The sequence below is a fragment of the Acipenser ruthenus genome, chromosome 14, assembly GCF_902713425.1.
Source record: "Acipenser ruthenus chromosome 14, fAciRut3.2 maternal haplotype, whole genome shotgun sequence".
In the NCBI taxonomy this organism is placed as follows: Eukaryota; Metazoa; Chordata; class Actinopteri; order Acipenseriformes; family Acipenseridae; genus Acipenser; species Acipenser ruthenus.
The window spans coordinates 4,902,764-4,920,788 of NC_081202.1; the positions used below are offsets into that span (position 1 = coordinate 4,902,764).

General features: G+C 36.1%; 1 protein-coding gene across 6 annotated transcripts in view; it reads right to left on the reverse strand.

Moving 5' to 3' along the window:
• Positions 1-7,238: 7,238 nt before the first annotated feature.
• LOC117420118 (potassium voltage-gated channel subfamily C member 2-like) overlaps positions 7,239-18,025 on the reverse strand; it is a 55,519-nt gene continuing 44,732 nt past the window's right edge. The window contains exons 2-5 of one of the 6 annotated variants that reach the window (XM_058985633.1): positions 14,555-15,488; positions 13,262-13,417; positions 8,485-8,578; positions 7,239-7,869 (exon numbers count right to left, since the gene is read on the reverse strand). In XM_058985633.1, the coding sequence (XP_058841616.1) occupies positions 8,517-8,578; positions 13,262-13,417; positions 14,555-15,488 (1,152 nt within the window). In that variant the 3' untranslated portion in view covers positions 7,239-7,869; positions 8,485-8,516. Of the gene's footprint in view, positions 9,430-9,962; positions 11,178-11,377; positions 11,430-13,261; positions 13,418-14,554; positions 15,489-18,025 lie in introns of those variants that run through there. The other 5 variants (XR_009307224.1, XM_034033656.3, XM_034033654.3 and 2 more) reach the window with 5 other exon arrangements.

Consider the following 18,025-nt stretch of genomic DNA (forward strand, 5'->3'; position numbering starts at 1 on the left):
AGTCGGTCAGTTCGGAAGGGGGCGGAGCCATGGCACCCGAGCTCAGTGACCCAGACGGTAAGCGGCGTGGCATCCGAGGACTGGAGGAGCGGATGCGCTCGTTAACCTCGGGGTCATGGGCGAGGGTATAAATAGGGGGCATGGCTTGAGTGATCTGTTCCTTTGCAGATGGTTAAACCAAATAACCTAGAAGGAGCCCGTCTTGTTTGTGCTAAAAACCGTGAGTGATTGCTTGTCTGTGTATTTACACTGTTTGTCTTGTGTGTTGTTTCTCACAAAGATTACTGAGCACGATCCGGAGCTGCAGCCGCCGGCCAGCGAAAAACCCGGACTTCACCACGCACCTTTGCACTACAGGAACTGTCTTTTGTTTGCACCTTTAGCACTTTAATCACGCACTGTCTTTGTGTTTGTGTTTAGTGTGGGTGTCTGGACGGGACTTTGGGGTTGCGGGTCAAACCCGTAGGATTTACAAATAGAAGTGATATCACTTCCAGCATTATTATTATTTGATGGTTTTGCCTTAAGGCTCTGGGCATTTATTAAATTAAATAAACACCCTTGCACCTGTACCAACGTTGTCTGTGTGATTCTTCTGCACTGCACTCATCTGCACGTCATTACCACTTTGCCACAGCATATTATAAACTTTATATTTCCTTATTTTTAAATAGATTTTAACAAGCAGGGGGGGTATGTTTTAAAACCATACAGAAACCCAATACCCAGTCAAAATCTTGTTGATTCAAGTCAAAGGCATTCAGCTTTAAAGATACAATCCCATTGTCCTTCAAATGTTTCTGTTCATACCAGTGCATTTACTTTGTCTTATTCATAACAATGTAACATACATATTACATTTTTTTAATTCACATGTGATCCCTTACGATAAGCGTTTAAACAATTTGTGAATATATCTTTCAAGCAGGCAGTAGTCAGCTTGATAGTTGGATTCATGAATAATTATTCTCTATGTTAAAATGAAATTGCATGAAAATAACATTTTAACAGAATGGCCCTATTGCTGTCTTGAAAATTGAGGCTATTGAGAACTAAAATAATTATAAACAAAGGAGGTGTGTGTTACACAAGACATATGTGTAGTTATGTGAATATAAGGCCCATTAATGATTATTCAAAATAAAGTCACATTTAAAAGTACCCCCAAGAAAGCCCCATATGTGTCCGCAATGGAAAACAAATCCTGTGTTAAAGGGGAAATAACTTTAAAGGCTTTAAAAATATTTTATTTTCTCATTGCAATGTAATTAGAATGAACATTATATTATAGATCATTTGGTTTTACAGACTTTTTTCAGTTCAGAATCAAATAAAGCCCATTTAAAGGCCATAACAATATTGTAGATTTGCTTCCTGTACAGCTGGTATTAGGATCCCACCTTACACCACCTGTCAGCAAACAAAGACAGTTTAACATTTAAAGTGGGACCCTAATACCTGTTGCACAAGGAGTTCATCTACAGTGCTCTAGCAGGTAAAATAGACTCCACAAGAGTCAAAGTGAAAAAAAAGATTGTGGAAAACAAAACAATATACAGTACAAAAAATGTTAAGATGGTGTGCAAAAAAAAACACATAAAATGTGGTTATTACTGGCTATTTATATGCTTCTTTATTTAAATATAAACAAAATGCTTATTTAAATGCCCATAAAGAGCTATCATTATCATATTATCTCATGTTATAAATGTTGTTAAGACCACAATATAAACAAGTATTGGTATAATATATATGGTATATTCCAATTCCTGAATGATAAAGCAATGTCAAGTCGAGACATTTTACGTTCTGACTGTCAAAAAAACGAGGACACCGTAACAAATTAAAAATGATGCTGATTACAAAATGCACCAGACTATAACATTAACACAGTTATCTACAGGAGGCATGTCTTCAGCTTAACAAATGCTTTCAGAAGTTGCAGTGTTCTGTGTTACTATGGTGATGTGGTTCACAAAATATGGATGTGAGGGATTTCAAATGTAATCTGTGGTGTGCAGCTACATTAATTCCCTGGGAAACGGGTAATCACGTGCTAGTAGTCAGTCATGGCACCATGGCCTTGGAGTAGGATGTTTTAATACTCATTGTATATGGAGAGAGAGAGAGAGAGAGAGAGAGAGAGAGAGAGAGAGAGAGAGAGAGAGAGAGAGAGAGAGAGAGAGAGAGAGAGAGAGAGAGAGAGAGAGAGAGAGAGAGAGAGAGAGAGAGAGAGAGAGAGAGAGAGAGAGAGAGAGAGAGAGAGAGAGAGAGAGAGAGAGAGAGAGAGAGAGAGAGAGAGAGACCCCCTGGTGGTTTATAGATGTTTACAGACAGAAATGCACTGTATGATTTTCATAACCCTGGTACACAAACGTCCCTATTTGAATTATCTAGACAGCGGTATGTGGATCTGTTGCTGTTAAGATGAACGGACCAGGCCCCTATGTGTTAGTACTGTATGTACAAGTCAAACAAACATAGTTCATTTGTTTGACTTTGATTCAAATGCCAATTAGCCAATCATATTCAAATAAAGCAAGCTATGCACATTGAAAAGGGCAACTGAAAAATAAATTAAGTGAGTATAGCAGACTGGCCATTGTGCTTGAGACCAATGAAAATACATTTTTCAGAAGAGTTTTCACTCTTTTTAGTCATTATCTTTTCCTTAGAGCCAAATATGAAGATGGACGGAGTCAAAAGACCCCCCACTTGTAGAGAAGCAGCTATCTGTTTCTCCAGAAAAGCCTGGTTTTAATCAAAATGATGGTGGTCATAGCCTTTAGAAGATATACAGAGGCAACATGCATTTGTGTTAACAGCACGGTTTGAAGTAGCTGACAGATTTTGGTTGAATGTTGATATCTATCTTGCCAACACAATGACTAATGTAGATTCAACTGAAATTAGTTGTGGGTGGAATATGATTCAACTCATCATGCTTGTACAGTGTATTGAAGGTGACTTCTTATTTATCAACTTTGATGGCTCATCTAGTTTATTTGGTTAACACTTTACATGTTCTGTGTCTCTAATATCTGTGTATTTACATAGTAAATACACGTGTACTTACATGTTATTATGCATCGTTACAATGTATTTAACGTGTAAACTCTTTGCAGCGTACGTAAGTTAAAATGTTATTGTAATTCATTCTTTACATTTCTATCACTCTTTTTATGCGGAATGTATGTGGATCTGAGTTATATGGCTACAAGTAAAATGACATTGGAAGCTGCTTACTTATTAATGACGTTAAATGTGTTTAGATCCTCTGTCCTTTAGTTCAGTTGAATAGATCCCATTATATGCTGATCTAATGTATTGTTATGTATTGTGTGTGCTTTACCAAAGCCTTTTCAAGCACAGTATTTATCGCTATGCCTAAAAGCCCTTCACTCTTCATCCGGGTGGCCGATGCTTGGTAATCACCGGTACATTAACAGTGTACTGATGTGAAGGATGGCTGTTATTAGCTTTTTTTTTCAAATTTGGCTTTTAGATCCAGAGCTTTGCATATTTGTGAAGGGTAATGTTTTAACAGTTTATTCTGTTTGTTTATTCAATGTGAATGATAGCATTCAGATGAGTAACTCCTTATTAGACATATACAGTATATATACAGTATATATATATATAGATAGATATATATAGATAGATAGATAGATAGATATTTATATATATATATATATATATATATCTCAAAGAACCAGCTGCCCTATATATATATATTTTTTTTTAAGTTGAACTGCCCACATATTGTTCATTACAATAATTGACTGTACCAGCTGCCTATTCAGGCTATACAATTAAAATGTTTGCTTGTTTTTATTGCCAGCTGGCTTTTGTTCTTTATAACATTGCCTTCCTAAATAGCAGTTTACAGTTTGGCAAACAGATGTTATCAAGGACACAATTGAGGTGTCTGTTTTTTTTCTTCAGTAGAATACTTAATTAACCTAATTAACCTAAAGGACAAGCAACCCCAAGGTATTGACTTTACTAACAAAGCATTACTGTTAAATGTGAAAGGCAACTGTGATGCTAATTGTTTCTGAACTGGAAAATCTTCCAATCAACAACTTTGTACTGCAATGCCTTTTCGGGCAGGGAAAAGTCAAATCCCCATAACTTGCTTGGTCCTCTTAGTCCAGTTAATTTTAAAAGACCATAGAGAAGAGATATTACGCCAGATTTTCACAACAATATTATATTTGCCAGATTTGTGAAGAATTGACGGGTGTCCTGTGTAATGGACTCTACTGTATAATGCTGCCTCCCTTCTAATCAATTGTATAACTGTACATTCCTGTTGCCCCTTGGGACCTGGGACCAGAAAGGATTATGGGAGCTACACATAAGCAGGTAATGGGCATGCACCAGTGATAATAGACCAAAGCTGTTAGAATGTCTGAACCTCTTGGAAATCAATTAATTAATTCATGAAGAATGTGTGTGACTGTATCTTGAGATAGCTAGTCAAGTTAGGGATTCTCACTTACCTGGAAAAACTTGATAACCCATCAGCATCTCCATAACTGAGTTGCTGTGTACAGTTGACATTGGCTTCTTGTTGAAGACAATACATCTTATGGAACACAGTAAGTCTTCTCATGAGCTCATGAGTCTTCTCATGAGCAACACCAGAAAAGCAATATTTAATAAGATTTGATATCATAGTCAGTCCCAGCTGTACCTATTAACTTACTCGCCTTGGATAAAGGCATCTGCTAAATAAACTAATAATAATAATAATAATAATAATAATAATAATAATAATAATAATAATAATAATAATAATAAAAATAAATAATCTTTGTGGAAAAAAAGAGACTAGGAAGCATAGTTAAGGGATGCCATGACCACCAGCATGTAAGTGTTAATAAAGTGACGTGTTCTGCCTTTTAACAGGTAACAGGCCACGAATGAAAACCATATGTGCTTATCTAATTCATTTATTTTTCCGGTAAAGCAATTTAATAAATAACTACATGAAGCTCATCCTCGTGTTGCTGACTTCCTTCTGACTTTGGAACTGTTTCCATGGCAATGGGTATGGATTTAGACCGTTGTTTACAATTGAAGGGATAAGATCTCAGACACTGCTTGCTGAATACATAGGCAGCTAAGGAAGCCTGTATCTTTGTTAAGCATCTGTGTTCCCATAGTTTACCATGGAAAATGTGCACAGTCATTTTGCAATGTACCGTGCTTTTCCTGTGTTGTGGTCTACCTCACTATTCCATGTATTCTCCATAGTAAACTGTAGTAAGCTTTTATAAGGTTTCCAAAATGTTAAATATTATGAAAGTACTTGCTTAACATTGTAACATTTATATTACTGGGGGTGTCTCTGAACATAGACATACAGTACTATACATATGCACATGTGTACATATACATTTGCCTTTAAGAACCTAATTTAAGCATCAGTGAATTGTTGATCCAGGTTTAGATTTTTGAGATCATGAGCTGCAGTAGTAGATGTGATTCATACCACAAGATAGGAGGCTGTGTGGTCCAGTAATTAAAGAAACAGGCTTGTAAGTAGGAGGTCCCCGGTTCAAATCCCAGCTCAGCCACTGACTGTGTGACCCTGAGCAAGTCACTTGTGCTCCGTCTTTCAGGTGAGACGTTGTTGTAAGTGACTCTGCAGCTGATGTATAGTTTACACACCCTAGTCTCGTATCTTGTAACATGCTTTGTGATGGTGGTCCACTATGAAAGGCGCTATATAAAGATTAATATTACATTAAGTGTCTCTAATGACTGTGTATTTACATAGTAGTTACTTTTCAGGATGGAGAATCCGATTTAAATTGCAGACAAACAGATTAATGATGATGAATTTGGCCGGAGACCTTTTCCATGTGTGCTGACAGCTATCCACAATGCTGGCCGACTAGTGAATACACGATGACATCATGCAATATAGTGCCACAGATAGGAAGTGACTCGTAGGGCCTCCTCCCCCCAGAGACAAAGCACGCTGCAAGGTGGTGGCCAGGGAGGAGGAGGCCAGACGAAAGAAGCGACATGAATGAAAGCCACACTGAGTTTTTATGGCACTTGGATATGACGTGTTGATTAGTAGACAGATTCTCCTTCCAGAAATACAACCAAGTTTTCCAAGTAAATACATGTGTACCTACACATAATTACAATGCTATTATGCATAGTTCTAATGTATTTAACATGTAAATCTTTTTGCACAATATATGTTAGTACACAATTGTATCAGAAAAGGGTTAGGTTAAGAGTTTGGGTTAGGGTTAGGTTTAAAGCTAGGTTTAGAGTTGGGGTTATGGTTAGGGATAGTTATGTGTTCTGATCCAGGTTAGGCTTCCTCCCTTCTGCCTGCTTTGCTTTATCCTGCACCTGCTGCTTTATCCTTTGCAATTGGAAGCTCAAGAAGCTCAAGCCTCCCCTTTTCATCTTACCTTCATGCTGCCACATTCATCCAGTCAATGCCCCGCTTAGTAAACCAGTGTACTGCACAGTGGTTTGTTTATGGTAGTAATTGTAGCAACTTCATGCAGAAAATTCTGGACTGGCACAAAGCTTTTACTCAACATTATGTCAATGAAGCCCTTTATAGTGTGCATGCATGCTTTAGTTTAATAAAGCTTATCCAATGTTACAGAGTTAACCAAACACTTAAACTCAACGGCAACACAACCGCAACCCAGTTTAAACCCTTAGTGGCAATGCTTTTAGCTACAGGGCACATGATATTATAATGCATTTACTGAGGGAGTGTATTAATCATGCTGTATGGTGCTTATAAAGTGCACACATTTGTGTTTATATCGACTAATTACCCCCCTTAACAGAGCAGGCCATTACATGTAGCACCTGGTTACTAATGCTAAATGATAAAACATTGGTATGTGCCATGCAGCTGAAAAGGAACTTTGTTCTGTTGCTAAGTAGTTACTGCTAAAATAATTACCACATATTGACACTAATATTACTCTAGTTAGTCCCTCTACCGATATGTAGCAACCAATGTAATTTATGTGCATAATGTAATATAAATGTAATTTATATATATATATATATATATATATATATATATATATATATATGCATTCTTAAAAATAGAATTGTAAAATAAATTAAAGAAACAAAGTCAGATTAATGTCTTATATTGTTCTCCAGCTTGCTTCTACTTTATTCTTCATGAAATGGAATATCGTATTATCGTAACTGTGAATTTCCACAACACTCAAGGTATATATATATATAGTATATTTATTTGATATGTGAGAATATTTTATTTTTCAAAATATACATGTCTAGATACTAATTAAAGCATGTTTTAGTATTATTATTATTATTATTATTATTATTATTATTATTATGATACTATATATGTATAAATCTGCTGAGTTTGAGGTAATGGAGAAAAGCAACTCAATGACTTCACAAAAATACCAAATAAATAAAAAAAAGGATTGATGACCAGATGTCACATTTATTAAGATTAGCACTCTTTTTTTCTCTTTATAATTGTGTGCCGTTCGTATACATCTACAGCACTACAGTGTCGATTTATTGCAGGGATTTCATGAATAATACAGTAAAATGTGGTTCTATCACAAATTATCAGTGAAGACTGAACCCCGCTGGCCTCAGAACACAGAAGACAGACATCGATAGCTTGTGTGCTTGGTCATTATGTCAAGATGTGTCCATTTAGTTTGCTTGGTTTTTCCATTGAGCAGCAGCTTCATGGTTTATCATTGTGTGTGTTTCACTCTTTTGGGTTGGGCTCAATCCGTCCACATTTCTGGTGACCATCTGGCGAGATCTGCTCACACGCAACCTTTTTTTCTCAAGCAGAAGTCAGTTTCCAGAACCTCCCTGGTTAAAACCCAATGTCCATTGTGACAGCTGTTCACATCAATGATAAATGCTGTACAACACTGTAGTCAATAACATCAGCACCAATAAAATATTAATAGCTAACAGCCTTTTTTAAAATAAATATCTCTATTGAAGATGCCAACAACATGTTAACAATACACATCTCTAAATATCAGAAATGTTCATTTTGAATCATAGACTGTATATTGTACAAGGATTTAGACATGCAAATTCATGCTATAGAATTAGAACTATATACAGCAACTATCATATAGTTTAACATTAACATATATTATACTGTATAATAGATAGATAGATAGATAGATAGATAGATAGATAGATAGATAGATAGATAGATAGATTTTAGTGTTTTTGTTTTTTTACTTAAAATGTAAATCCTCACCATAACAAAAGGGGTAATTCAGCAATTTAAGTGTGGCAACATTTAATTATGTATGTTCTATGTTTATATATTCTATATGGCTGGTGAACAATGTAAAGCATGCACTGCAAGAAGATACTACTTGTTCTTTTAGGGCTGTTTTCAGGTGAGTGTTGAATTGTTGAAACATTTAGTTTTTTATAAAATGCCAGCCGTTATGTCAGTGTTACCTTTCTGTCACGCTTGTGCCTTCCCGAAGCCATTAAGAAAGAGAGCTGGCCTCTGCTTGCGTGTACCCAGTAATGACAACCTCTTTGCAGTTATCTGCGTGTATAAACAACCGAAGACACTCAGTTTGGGAGCCTGCTAGTCGAAACTCCAGTTTGTACAGCATTCCAGGCAGCAACCAGCACAATATATTGGCACATGCAGAAACAAGTTGGCTGATGCATTTGTGTCAGCGAATGGTACAAGGCGCACACACATAGTCAGTGCCACCTGCGTCCCAGCAAATTTAGCAACATTGCTTTCAGACGATGAGACAGGATGATCCATGCAAAAAAAGTCATATTTTTGAAGGTTTGTGTATATGTGTGAGTGTGTGATCAAGACAGGGGTCCACACATCTTCAGAATGGATAAAAGTCACAGGAATGAAGAGGTCCAAAAAAGTTATATAATTTGGAAGCACATATTTTCTTTGTTTTATCTATATATTCTCCCTAATATAATACATGTGTTATTCAGCATACTGGCCAAAGAGATCCACTAAATGTCCTTTTATTGCCAGAAGTAATGCAGGACAATTAGTTTAAAAAGGAGATGCACAATGTTTAATAACGTTAAAAGTCAAAGATATACAGTAGGGATCTTCTGTTAACAAAGTACATCTTGCCTACTATTTACAGTTTACCTCCTGCACAATTTAAGTTAAACTACTGTACTAGTGGCTAGATTCAATACTACATGTAATGACTTCCTTTATGCAGTTACAATACTTGGAATTGGATTCTACTGGACCCACTGCTGCAGCCTCGTTTTACAAGATTGATGGAATGGGAGATCGAGATCGTCTCAAAGGACAGGGTGAGCTGTAGGGTGAAGTTACTGGAGACAGCATCAGAGCATTGCTAGCCAAGCCAGCTATGTTGTTTAAGCTTCTGGATTTTTCATATCCTTAATGCAAGAAAACGCACAAGACAATAAGTTTGAGTCAGCCTAAGAAATTAAACAAGACACAAGACAAACAGTGCAAGACTTTCCTTCATGCATCTATCCAGAAACACACTGGCTAATGTTTATATATATATATATATATATATATATATATATATATATATATATATATATATATATATATATATATATATATATATATATATATATATATATATATATATGTGCCCATTAATTAAGATGCAATTAGAGAGATATTAGCTTTCCTGTTAATGTTCTTAACTCAAACAGTAGAAATAATAATTTCAAGATATTTAACAGCTGTTTTCAATGCATTAATAAACTTTAATGAAATTTCCCGTTTCATTCAATAACAGCATACCTGTTTCTTAGTTGGTTAATTCTGTGCATTAATTAATGGACACAAAACAATATATTACTAACAGTTCCATTCATTGGTAAATTATTTGTTGCATTCATTTCAAAACACACTAAAATTCTGTTTTATAATAATAATAATAATAATAATAATAATAATAATAATAATAATTATAATAATAATAATAATAATAATAATAATAATAATAATACTAACGTAGGTATTTCTTAAAATCAGTAAGCAAATATGACAATACAATTATGGTGCTATGATTAAATAGTGTATTTTGTCTCTTATAGGAATATACCTTAAAAACAAAAAAACTATAATTATTTGCAAGCAACAATAGCATTGACTGTTTAGACCCCTATTTACATAAGAACTTTCAATGAACGTGTAAATGACCATTTACATAGATTCTTAAAGCATCACATCTACGGAATGTAACTTTAAAATATTCCAGGCACATTTAGGCTTGTTTATTCAGTACAATTGAATCTGGTGAACTCAAGGGAATCTATAATATTGGAAAGTCTTTGAGATACAATTTCAACTATACAGTAGGTCAAATGGATAACATACAATTTAGTTTACAATCTTTATTTCACAGCTACATTTTAATCTTGACCCCAAAGTCTACATATAATACTGTACTTGTACCTTTATAGTGGGAGTTTGAATTCCAAATTATATTATTTCATTATGAGAGAATTACACTGTTATGGAACCTAAAATCAAGCATATCTGTTTATCAGTTCATACAAAAAGACTCCAAGAATATATGCTACATTATAAAAGTATGTTATGGTCATTTTGCAGTTTACTGTAGTATGTATCTCATGGTTAAAGGAGTGCAAAACAAGGATTTCAAATCCATTTTGTTAGGTATTATTGGCATTTGCAATTTTATCACTTGTCATCCTTTTCTTTTGTTGAGTATCTTTTGGTGTTCTGTTTTACTTTTAAGGATATTAAGACCTTTGCACCCTGCAAGGCCATCGATGTGACACTGAAGACACAGGAAGTGAGTAGGAACCAGGAGCAGCAGCAACATTTTAACTGTTCTTCACGTTTTGCTCATATTTTTAACATAAGGAAAAGGGTGACCAGTTATAATGATGCTAGTGCTTATAAGAGGTAAGACAATGGATTGCGAACCCTTGATTAGCAGTCCTTCACTACCACAATTGCACTACACCTTTACGCGTAAATATAGTAAGCATACAGCATGGCAGCGCTGTTGCCTAGTTTCATTGATCAATGCTTCTGTAAATGGTTTTAATTTCTTGTTTCTGACAGCTGCATTTAATCCTGTGTTTATGCTGAATGCAGCCGATATGACAAGTGGACTGCCAAGTTCTGGAAAGCGCTAGAAAAAAATAACAATATATGTTTCAGCGTATATATATATGTCCTGTTCTCTGTCTGCTTGCATTTCACAGATTGCATAAACAGCACTGGTCATATTGATAGTAAAAAGCAACATGGAGTGTAGCTGTTCTCAGAGGAAAGTTCTTATGTAAATTAAGATAACCATGAAAAGTTTATGAAATGAAAAAATATATATACCTATTGTATTTTTCCCCCTTTTTTCAGTAACACTTTATTTTAAAGGACAGTTCTAGTAGACAAGAAAAGAAAGAACACAAATTAGAAATGGGCTTTTTTCAAATTTACTCCTCCCGGCCTCACAAATAACTAATAAGATCAGCTAATTCATCATTTCTGTGAGTATGGTTTTAATGAGGCTCAAAGCTTCTTGATATAGAAGGAAACTGCTTGCTTGTCACATGTGGGGTACCAAACCTATTCCCCTGAAATACAGCATAGCAGCTTAATATTCATGGCAGAATGTTACTGTAACATACAACAAGATATGTGTGTTTGATTGAGTGAACCGAAGAAAGGAGCGGGGCAGGGAAAGGAGCACGTGAAGTTCTGTGAGGACTCTGCACAGCTTCCGTGAGGTTCTGTGAGGACTCTGCACAGCTTTGAAGAAGAGTTTCAAATTGTGGCCATTGTACTTAATGTCCTACTTTGATGCAATTGCCTTATATATCGTTACTGAGTACTGAGTACTGTGTAAACAGATGCATTGGCGTGATAAGGGTTCACTGCAGGTGTCAAGCGCTTAGTCACCCTGTGTATCAAGACGCCTCATCATGTTCTGCTTTCTTCTATAAAAACAGTACAACACGGTTTCATTCAAATCTTGGCATGCATTATGATGGATGGAACTAAAACATTATATATATATATATATATATATATATATATATATATATGTATTTGTTACAAAAATATCAAATTGCCTGGCATTCTCCCAGAGCTCAAAGTGGTGCATTTTCCTTGCATGTTCAAATGTCTGCCTTGTTTGTGCATGTACAAATGAAATTATCAGGGCTGATCCAGCCATGCTTTTTTCCAACTGCTTGTTTCAAATAACGAGTGCCCAGCACATTTGTATTGGTGTGTGGGGAACACACCCAGGCAAGGTTACTCACCTGCATAACCAGTGATATTTGTAAATTGATCCCTAAAAAAGATTATAAAAGGCTGGCGATGATGAGCACTTTGTTGTCCACTTTGAGCCCTGTACTCAACCAAGGATTTGACGGTGTGTGCAAAGAAGAAGTTTTCTGTACACCACTGAGAACACAGGATTTTGATAACTAGGTGTATATACAATTATACCTCGATGCTAAGTAATTAGCAAAGGATTTAATGGAATCAGATATATGTACTGTAATTAAAACTACAAATGTACCTCACTTCATGATTAATTGCTATTTAACTTCAGGCTCACTGATTCTTTCACAAGTGAATCTCTCACATTCATTTATCACGAAACAGTGTTCACATATTTCCACTAATGTACAAATGCTGTACATTAAATATTGTAGTGCATCTTTAATGGAATGCTAAACGCAATGAACAAGTAATCAACAGAAAAGTTTAAAATACTTGGAATGACCTTAAGGGGCTCTTCATCATGATTACAAAAAGTTTTAATAATTAAAAAGCAGACAGAAGTGCAGAGTAATCCTAACATTTCTTAAAATGACTGCAATATTCATTAAGGATAAGAGTTGCAGAGTACAGCACAAGACCTACCATACTCTTAATGTTAAACCTGAAATAACCTTCAAAAAGTTTAGTTATCCCCCAAAAAACTATTTGGCAATTAATTATTGTGTACAGATAATATCTGTTTCTATTAAACTATTTATTAATGTATTCGTAATGAAGGCATAATTTTAAATAAAAAAAACAGAACTTAAAAATAAAGTGTTACCCTTGTTTTCTTTTCTTTTTTCGTACAAAATACAATGTGGCATGATAATGGAATTTGGAGGGATATCTCAAGGGACTAAACTGATTGAACTAGCTTTAAGCCGTGGCAGTCTTCCGGGCACATCTATGTAGCCTTTATCTAGTGAAATACTTCCATACCTTTCCTGATCCCTCCACCTGTAGAACACGTGTACTCGCTTGTTGTCAGTAAGAAACATGTTCCCCCTCTTCTGTTGTCGTCTCTGGTGCTAGACCGCCTGATTGGGAGCCTTTCGTCAGGTGACAAAGGCAGGTCACTTCCTCCACTGGCTTCACCTGACAATACCGGTCAAAGCACCACGCCATTTACAGACAATCATGAATTATACTTACAAAGAGCTGTAGAGAGCTGTGTAATCACTGTACACCGAAACAACATCAAACACCAACATCGAACTAACACTGTCAAGAAGGAGAATGCAACGGGATAATAAGCTAGGTTACAAAAGTAAATATACACTTTTTAGTCTGCGCTATTTGTGCATATATTTGCATATGAGACATGTTCTGGGTGCTGGAGTCCTTGACCTAAGCATTATCCAGATTTGAATCACCTAAGGGTGTTTAGTGCCTTTCATTATTTCTTCTTATTTTTTTTTATAAGGCATTGGAATTTCATCTTCTAAATAGCAGTGGATCTAAATATAGTTGCTTTAACCCCATTTGAATCCATCCTGCTTGTGACTCTTTCACCCCCTTATTATCAGCACCTAATACAATAAAAAAAAATACAGTGGAAAGATGTCAAACATTGGAATTAAAGGACAACAGTATTTGGATCCACTACTGCTTTAAATAATTTAATAGACCCATACGATGCAAAACTCCCATATTAATAATGGTATTGTACAGTTAAGGATATGCATATTTATTCATATGGCTAGGCGCTTGTGTTTGATTACACACCATGCTGAACTGCACTGTCAACACATCACAACAAAACAATACATTTTGCCATCAAGCACATTCACATGCAATTTTAAAATAAGCACATATAGGCAAAGGGACGACATGCACATTCCATTCATAAAAAAGCACAGTAAGCTGAACTATATAGACAACTTCTTGTAGAATGCAAGGACAGTAAGTGCATTGGAGGTGAATGACTAGAAAAGATCATAGAAACAGACACAATATATTCCCCACAACACCTGCCCATAAGGGCTGCTATTTTTACCAGCCATTTCCCTCGTCCAGGGGCTTGATTTCATCATTTCACTATATCTCGAACGCTTGTGGTGTACATGTTCATTCTGTCGGTTTCCTTGGAAACCAAGAATGAAATTGCACTGCATGGAACCGTGGCTTCTGTAATCAAGTCTCTCGGTAAAAATAGCACATTGTGTTGATTCTAAAGAACAAGGTAGGTCTATATAGTCATCGTTTACTGAATGAATCCACATGCTCCCATACCTGATCTGTGGTGTTCCATCAGCCTGTTCTCCCTGGCATGACAAGCGTCACTGTGGGTGCTATTGCAAGGCATGTCCAGGTCAGTCTTGCAGAGTGTAGGGGAGCCACCTTGAGGAGCTTGAGGTATGTACTTCTTTCTCTTCCGTGGAAGCTTCTGCTTGGCCATGGCTAGTGAGTAGTACATTCCAAAGTTATTGACAATGACGGGCACAGGCATGGCTATTGTGAGCACCCCGGACAACGCACACAGAGCGCCCACCAACATGCCCGACCAAGTCTGAGGATACATGTCGCCATACCCAAGTGTGGTCATGGTGACAACTGCCCACCAGAATCCAATAGGAATATTTTTGAACTGTGTGTGGTCGCTGGCAGTTGGGTCGTTGGGACTTGCTCCTAATCTTTCGGCATAATAGATCATGGTGGCAAATATTAACACTCCCAGAGCTAAAAATATGATGAGCAACAAAAATTCATTGGTGCTAGCTTTCAGGGTGTGCCCAAGCACTCGTAGTCCTACAAAATGACGGGTTAGCTTAAAGATTCGTAGAATCCTGACAAACCTAACAACCCTAAGGAAGCCAAGAGCATCTTTAGCAGCTTTGGATGAAAGTCCGCTCAGAGCCATTTCCAGGTAAAACGGCAAGATTGCCACACAGTCAATAATGTTCAGGAGGTTTTTAACAAATTCAAGCTTGTCAGGGCAGAATGCGACACGCACCAGAAACTCAAGAGTAAACCACAGTACACAGATGCCTTCTACATAAGTCAAAGCGGGGTCCGTTACAATCTCATACTGTGCATTCTGATCAGATAGGCTGTCGTTCCTTATCAATTCTGTTTTGTTTATAATAGTATTAAAAGCCTCGTGGGTCTCCAGACAAAAGGTGGTGATTGAGGCCAGGATGAAGAACAAGGAGGCGAAGGCGATAAACTGGAAGAGAAGAAAGACAAAGGTAAGAACAATCACAGACATTCATGCTCTGCAGAAATGGAATCAAGAGAAGTGAAAAAAAGGAAATACGTATTACATTGAATGCCATTAAGTATATCTCACAAGTCTGAATGTCAAATTAGAATTTACATTGGTTCGGTGTCGTTTTGTTAAACTGCGCAGCAGAATATCCTGCATTTCATTACTTACCAGCTTCCACCTAAATCCAGGTCAGCCAAAACTGGAAACAATAATATGTCAACACTGCAAGTGAGAACCAGCTCTCAGTTGGTCTTACCTGGTTAAATAAAGAATTTGAAACCTCCACCAACGGTAAATGGGCTACAGCCCACAGAAATCGCCTCTTAGGTAGGAGGTTGCTCAGTTGTGGCGAATCATAGATTTTACTAGTGTGTTGCACAGTTGTGGAATTGCATATAAGCAATGAAGGGAAGGGGTTCGGTCCTGTAAATACCCAAGGTAGTTCAGATTGTCACCTATCCACAAGGCTCTGTCAGCTGCTAAACCCCAAGCACCACCAACACCTATTGAATACACCTTGTATTAAAATAACTAAACAAGGAAGATAATGAAAAGAATATTTGGGCTAGGTAATGACTATAACCCTTCCCCCAATCAATGACCTTATATTTTTATTATAATGTGGTAATTAATGAGATAAAGCTTTATTTTAAAATGTATACTTACTGTTAACGTGTTAAACTAGAATTATGTTTGTCACGTTGGCAATACTGCAAATGCTAATTACTGAATAGGCCATTAATACAAGCTGTTTCACTGCTGCATTTTTTAACCTATGGCCATGTCTATAATAACACATCATACAGATTATAACAAATCCATTTGATCTGATGTTTACAAGCCATTCAATCACAGATGCCATTCCCCTAACATTATGCTCCCTGTGGGGTTTGGTTATTGTTCTCAAAAATCCCATTTGTATATTTTTTCTTAATAAAAAGAATAAGATCAGGTATAGCGTTTGTTTCTAGAAATTGTGGCTCAGTGTTTGAATGTATTATATTATTAGTTCAATTATCCCTTTTAAGTATTAAAAGTACAGCAACTAACAAAATAAAAAAATAAAGAATTGACTCAAAAATATAATGTGACTCTCTGGGGCGTTGTCATGTTTTAATTAATCGCTTGTGTAAGCACCTCTATTTGAACACATTTTTACCCAGCAAGGGATACATAAAGTGGGAGAGTAGGAAATGCTGATGTCATAAACATAAACTACCAGTCTGAATTTATCATATACACCCATTCACACCAGTCAGCAGGGGTTCAGGTCAAATAAATGTTCAGGTCTGAGTCAAGTATCTCATGCTAGGCTTAAATCATGGTTCTGGTGGGTGTTTCATGCAAACTCTGGAGCGGTGTGAACATCTGCCTTATCTTCTCCATTATTTTCCCTGCTATTGACTAAATATGTTCAGTAAATATATTACTGTAATTCATGCATACAGGTACTTCATACTCAATAAAAAATAAATGCATTAACAATATAAATAAAGGTGCAGCAGCATTAAAGCATAGTGGTAAAAAGAGTTAATCCTTGTTTAATAATTCCAACCATGGTACCATATAGCAGTATACTGTACCAGTATGCTACTGGTTTGCCTAGGTTTTCTTTTGGGCAATATAGTGACAGTATAATGGGTATAATTAGTATAATTTTCTGATACAATTGTGTACGTATATATGTTGTGCACAAAAGGTGTACACATTTAGTACATTGTAACTGTGATTAATAACCTTGTAATTATGTGTAAGTACACATGTATTTACTAAGTAACTACTATGTCAATACACAGTAATTCAAGACACTTGATGTAAAGTCTTACCCTCTTTAGAACAATATTCCAAACCTACAAAATATATTGAAGATGTGGGCTTGGGTTGAGTTAGAAATGCAGCACTTGATGAGTTGTTGATGTTATGAGACTACTAAAAAGGAAAATGAGTCATTCCTTTATTAAAATCATCAACTGCAGTTCAAATGAAGCTTTGAATAGGACAGGATAACTGCAGATTATAGCACTACAATAACGAATTCTAATAAAGTTGTTTCTAAGATAGTGTGTTCTGGCAGCATGTTTGTCGCTGCTACTGTCTCATTGTGTTTTATTAAGGGGAGCACAGTCTGAAAAGGAACCCTTGAGGTTACATAAATAATGGTCTGTATCGAGTTTTGTATAAACTTCTTATCTTTGTTAAGAAATGAGAACCCACCTTAGTTACTCCATTACGGTTTTCACAAATAAAACTATAGAATGGTAACAGCCTTTTATGTCTGATGATTTTAATGGACTTTGAGTCTTTTTTGTCTAAAGATGGTAATATTCTTTGCCAGCGATCCCACAGGCAGCTCAGCCTTTTTATTTGGAAGTATAATTATTCTGCTGGCTATGAGTTTGATGTGTATCTCCTTCCCTGAAAGAATGGAGGAATACAAATGTATCTTGAAATATGAACACTTTAATGCCATAATTAACCATTCTGGCGGTCCATAA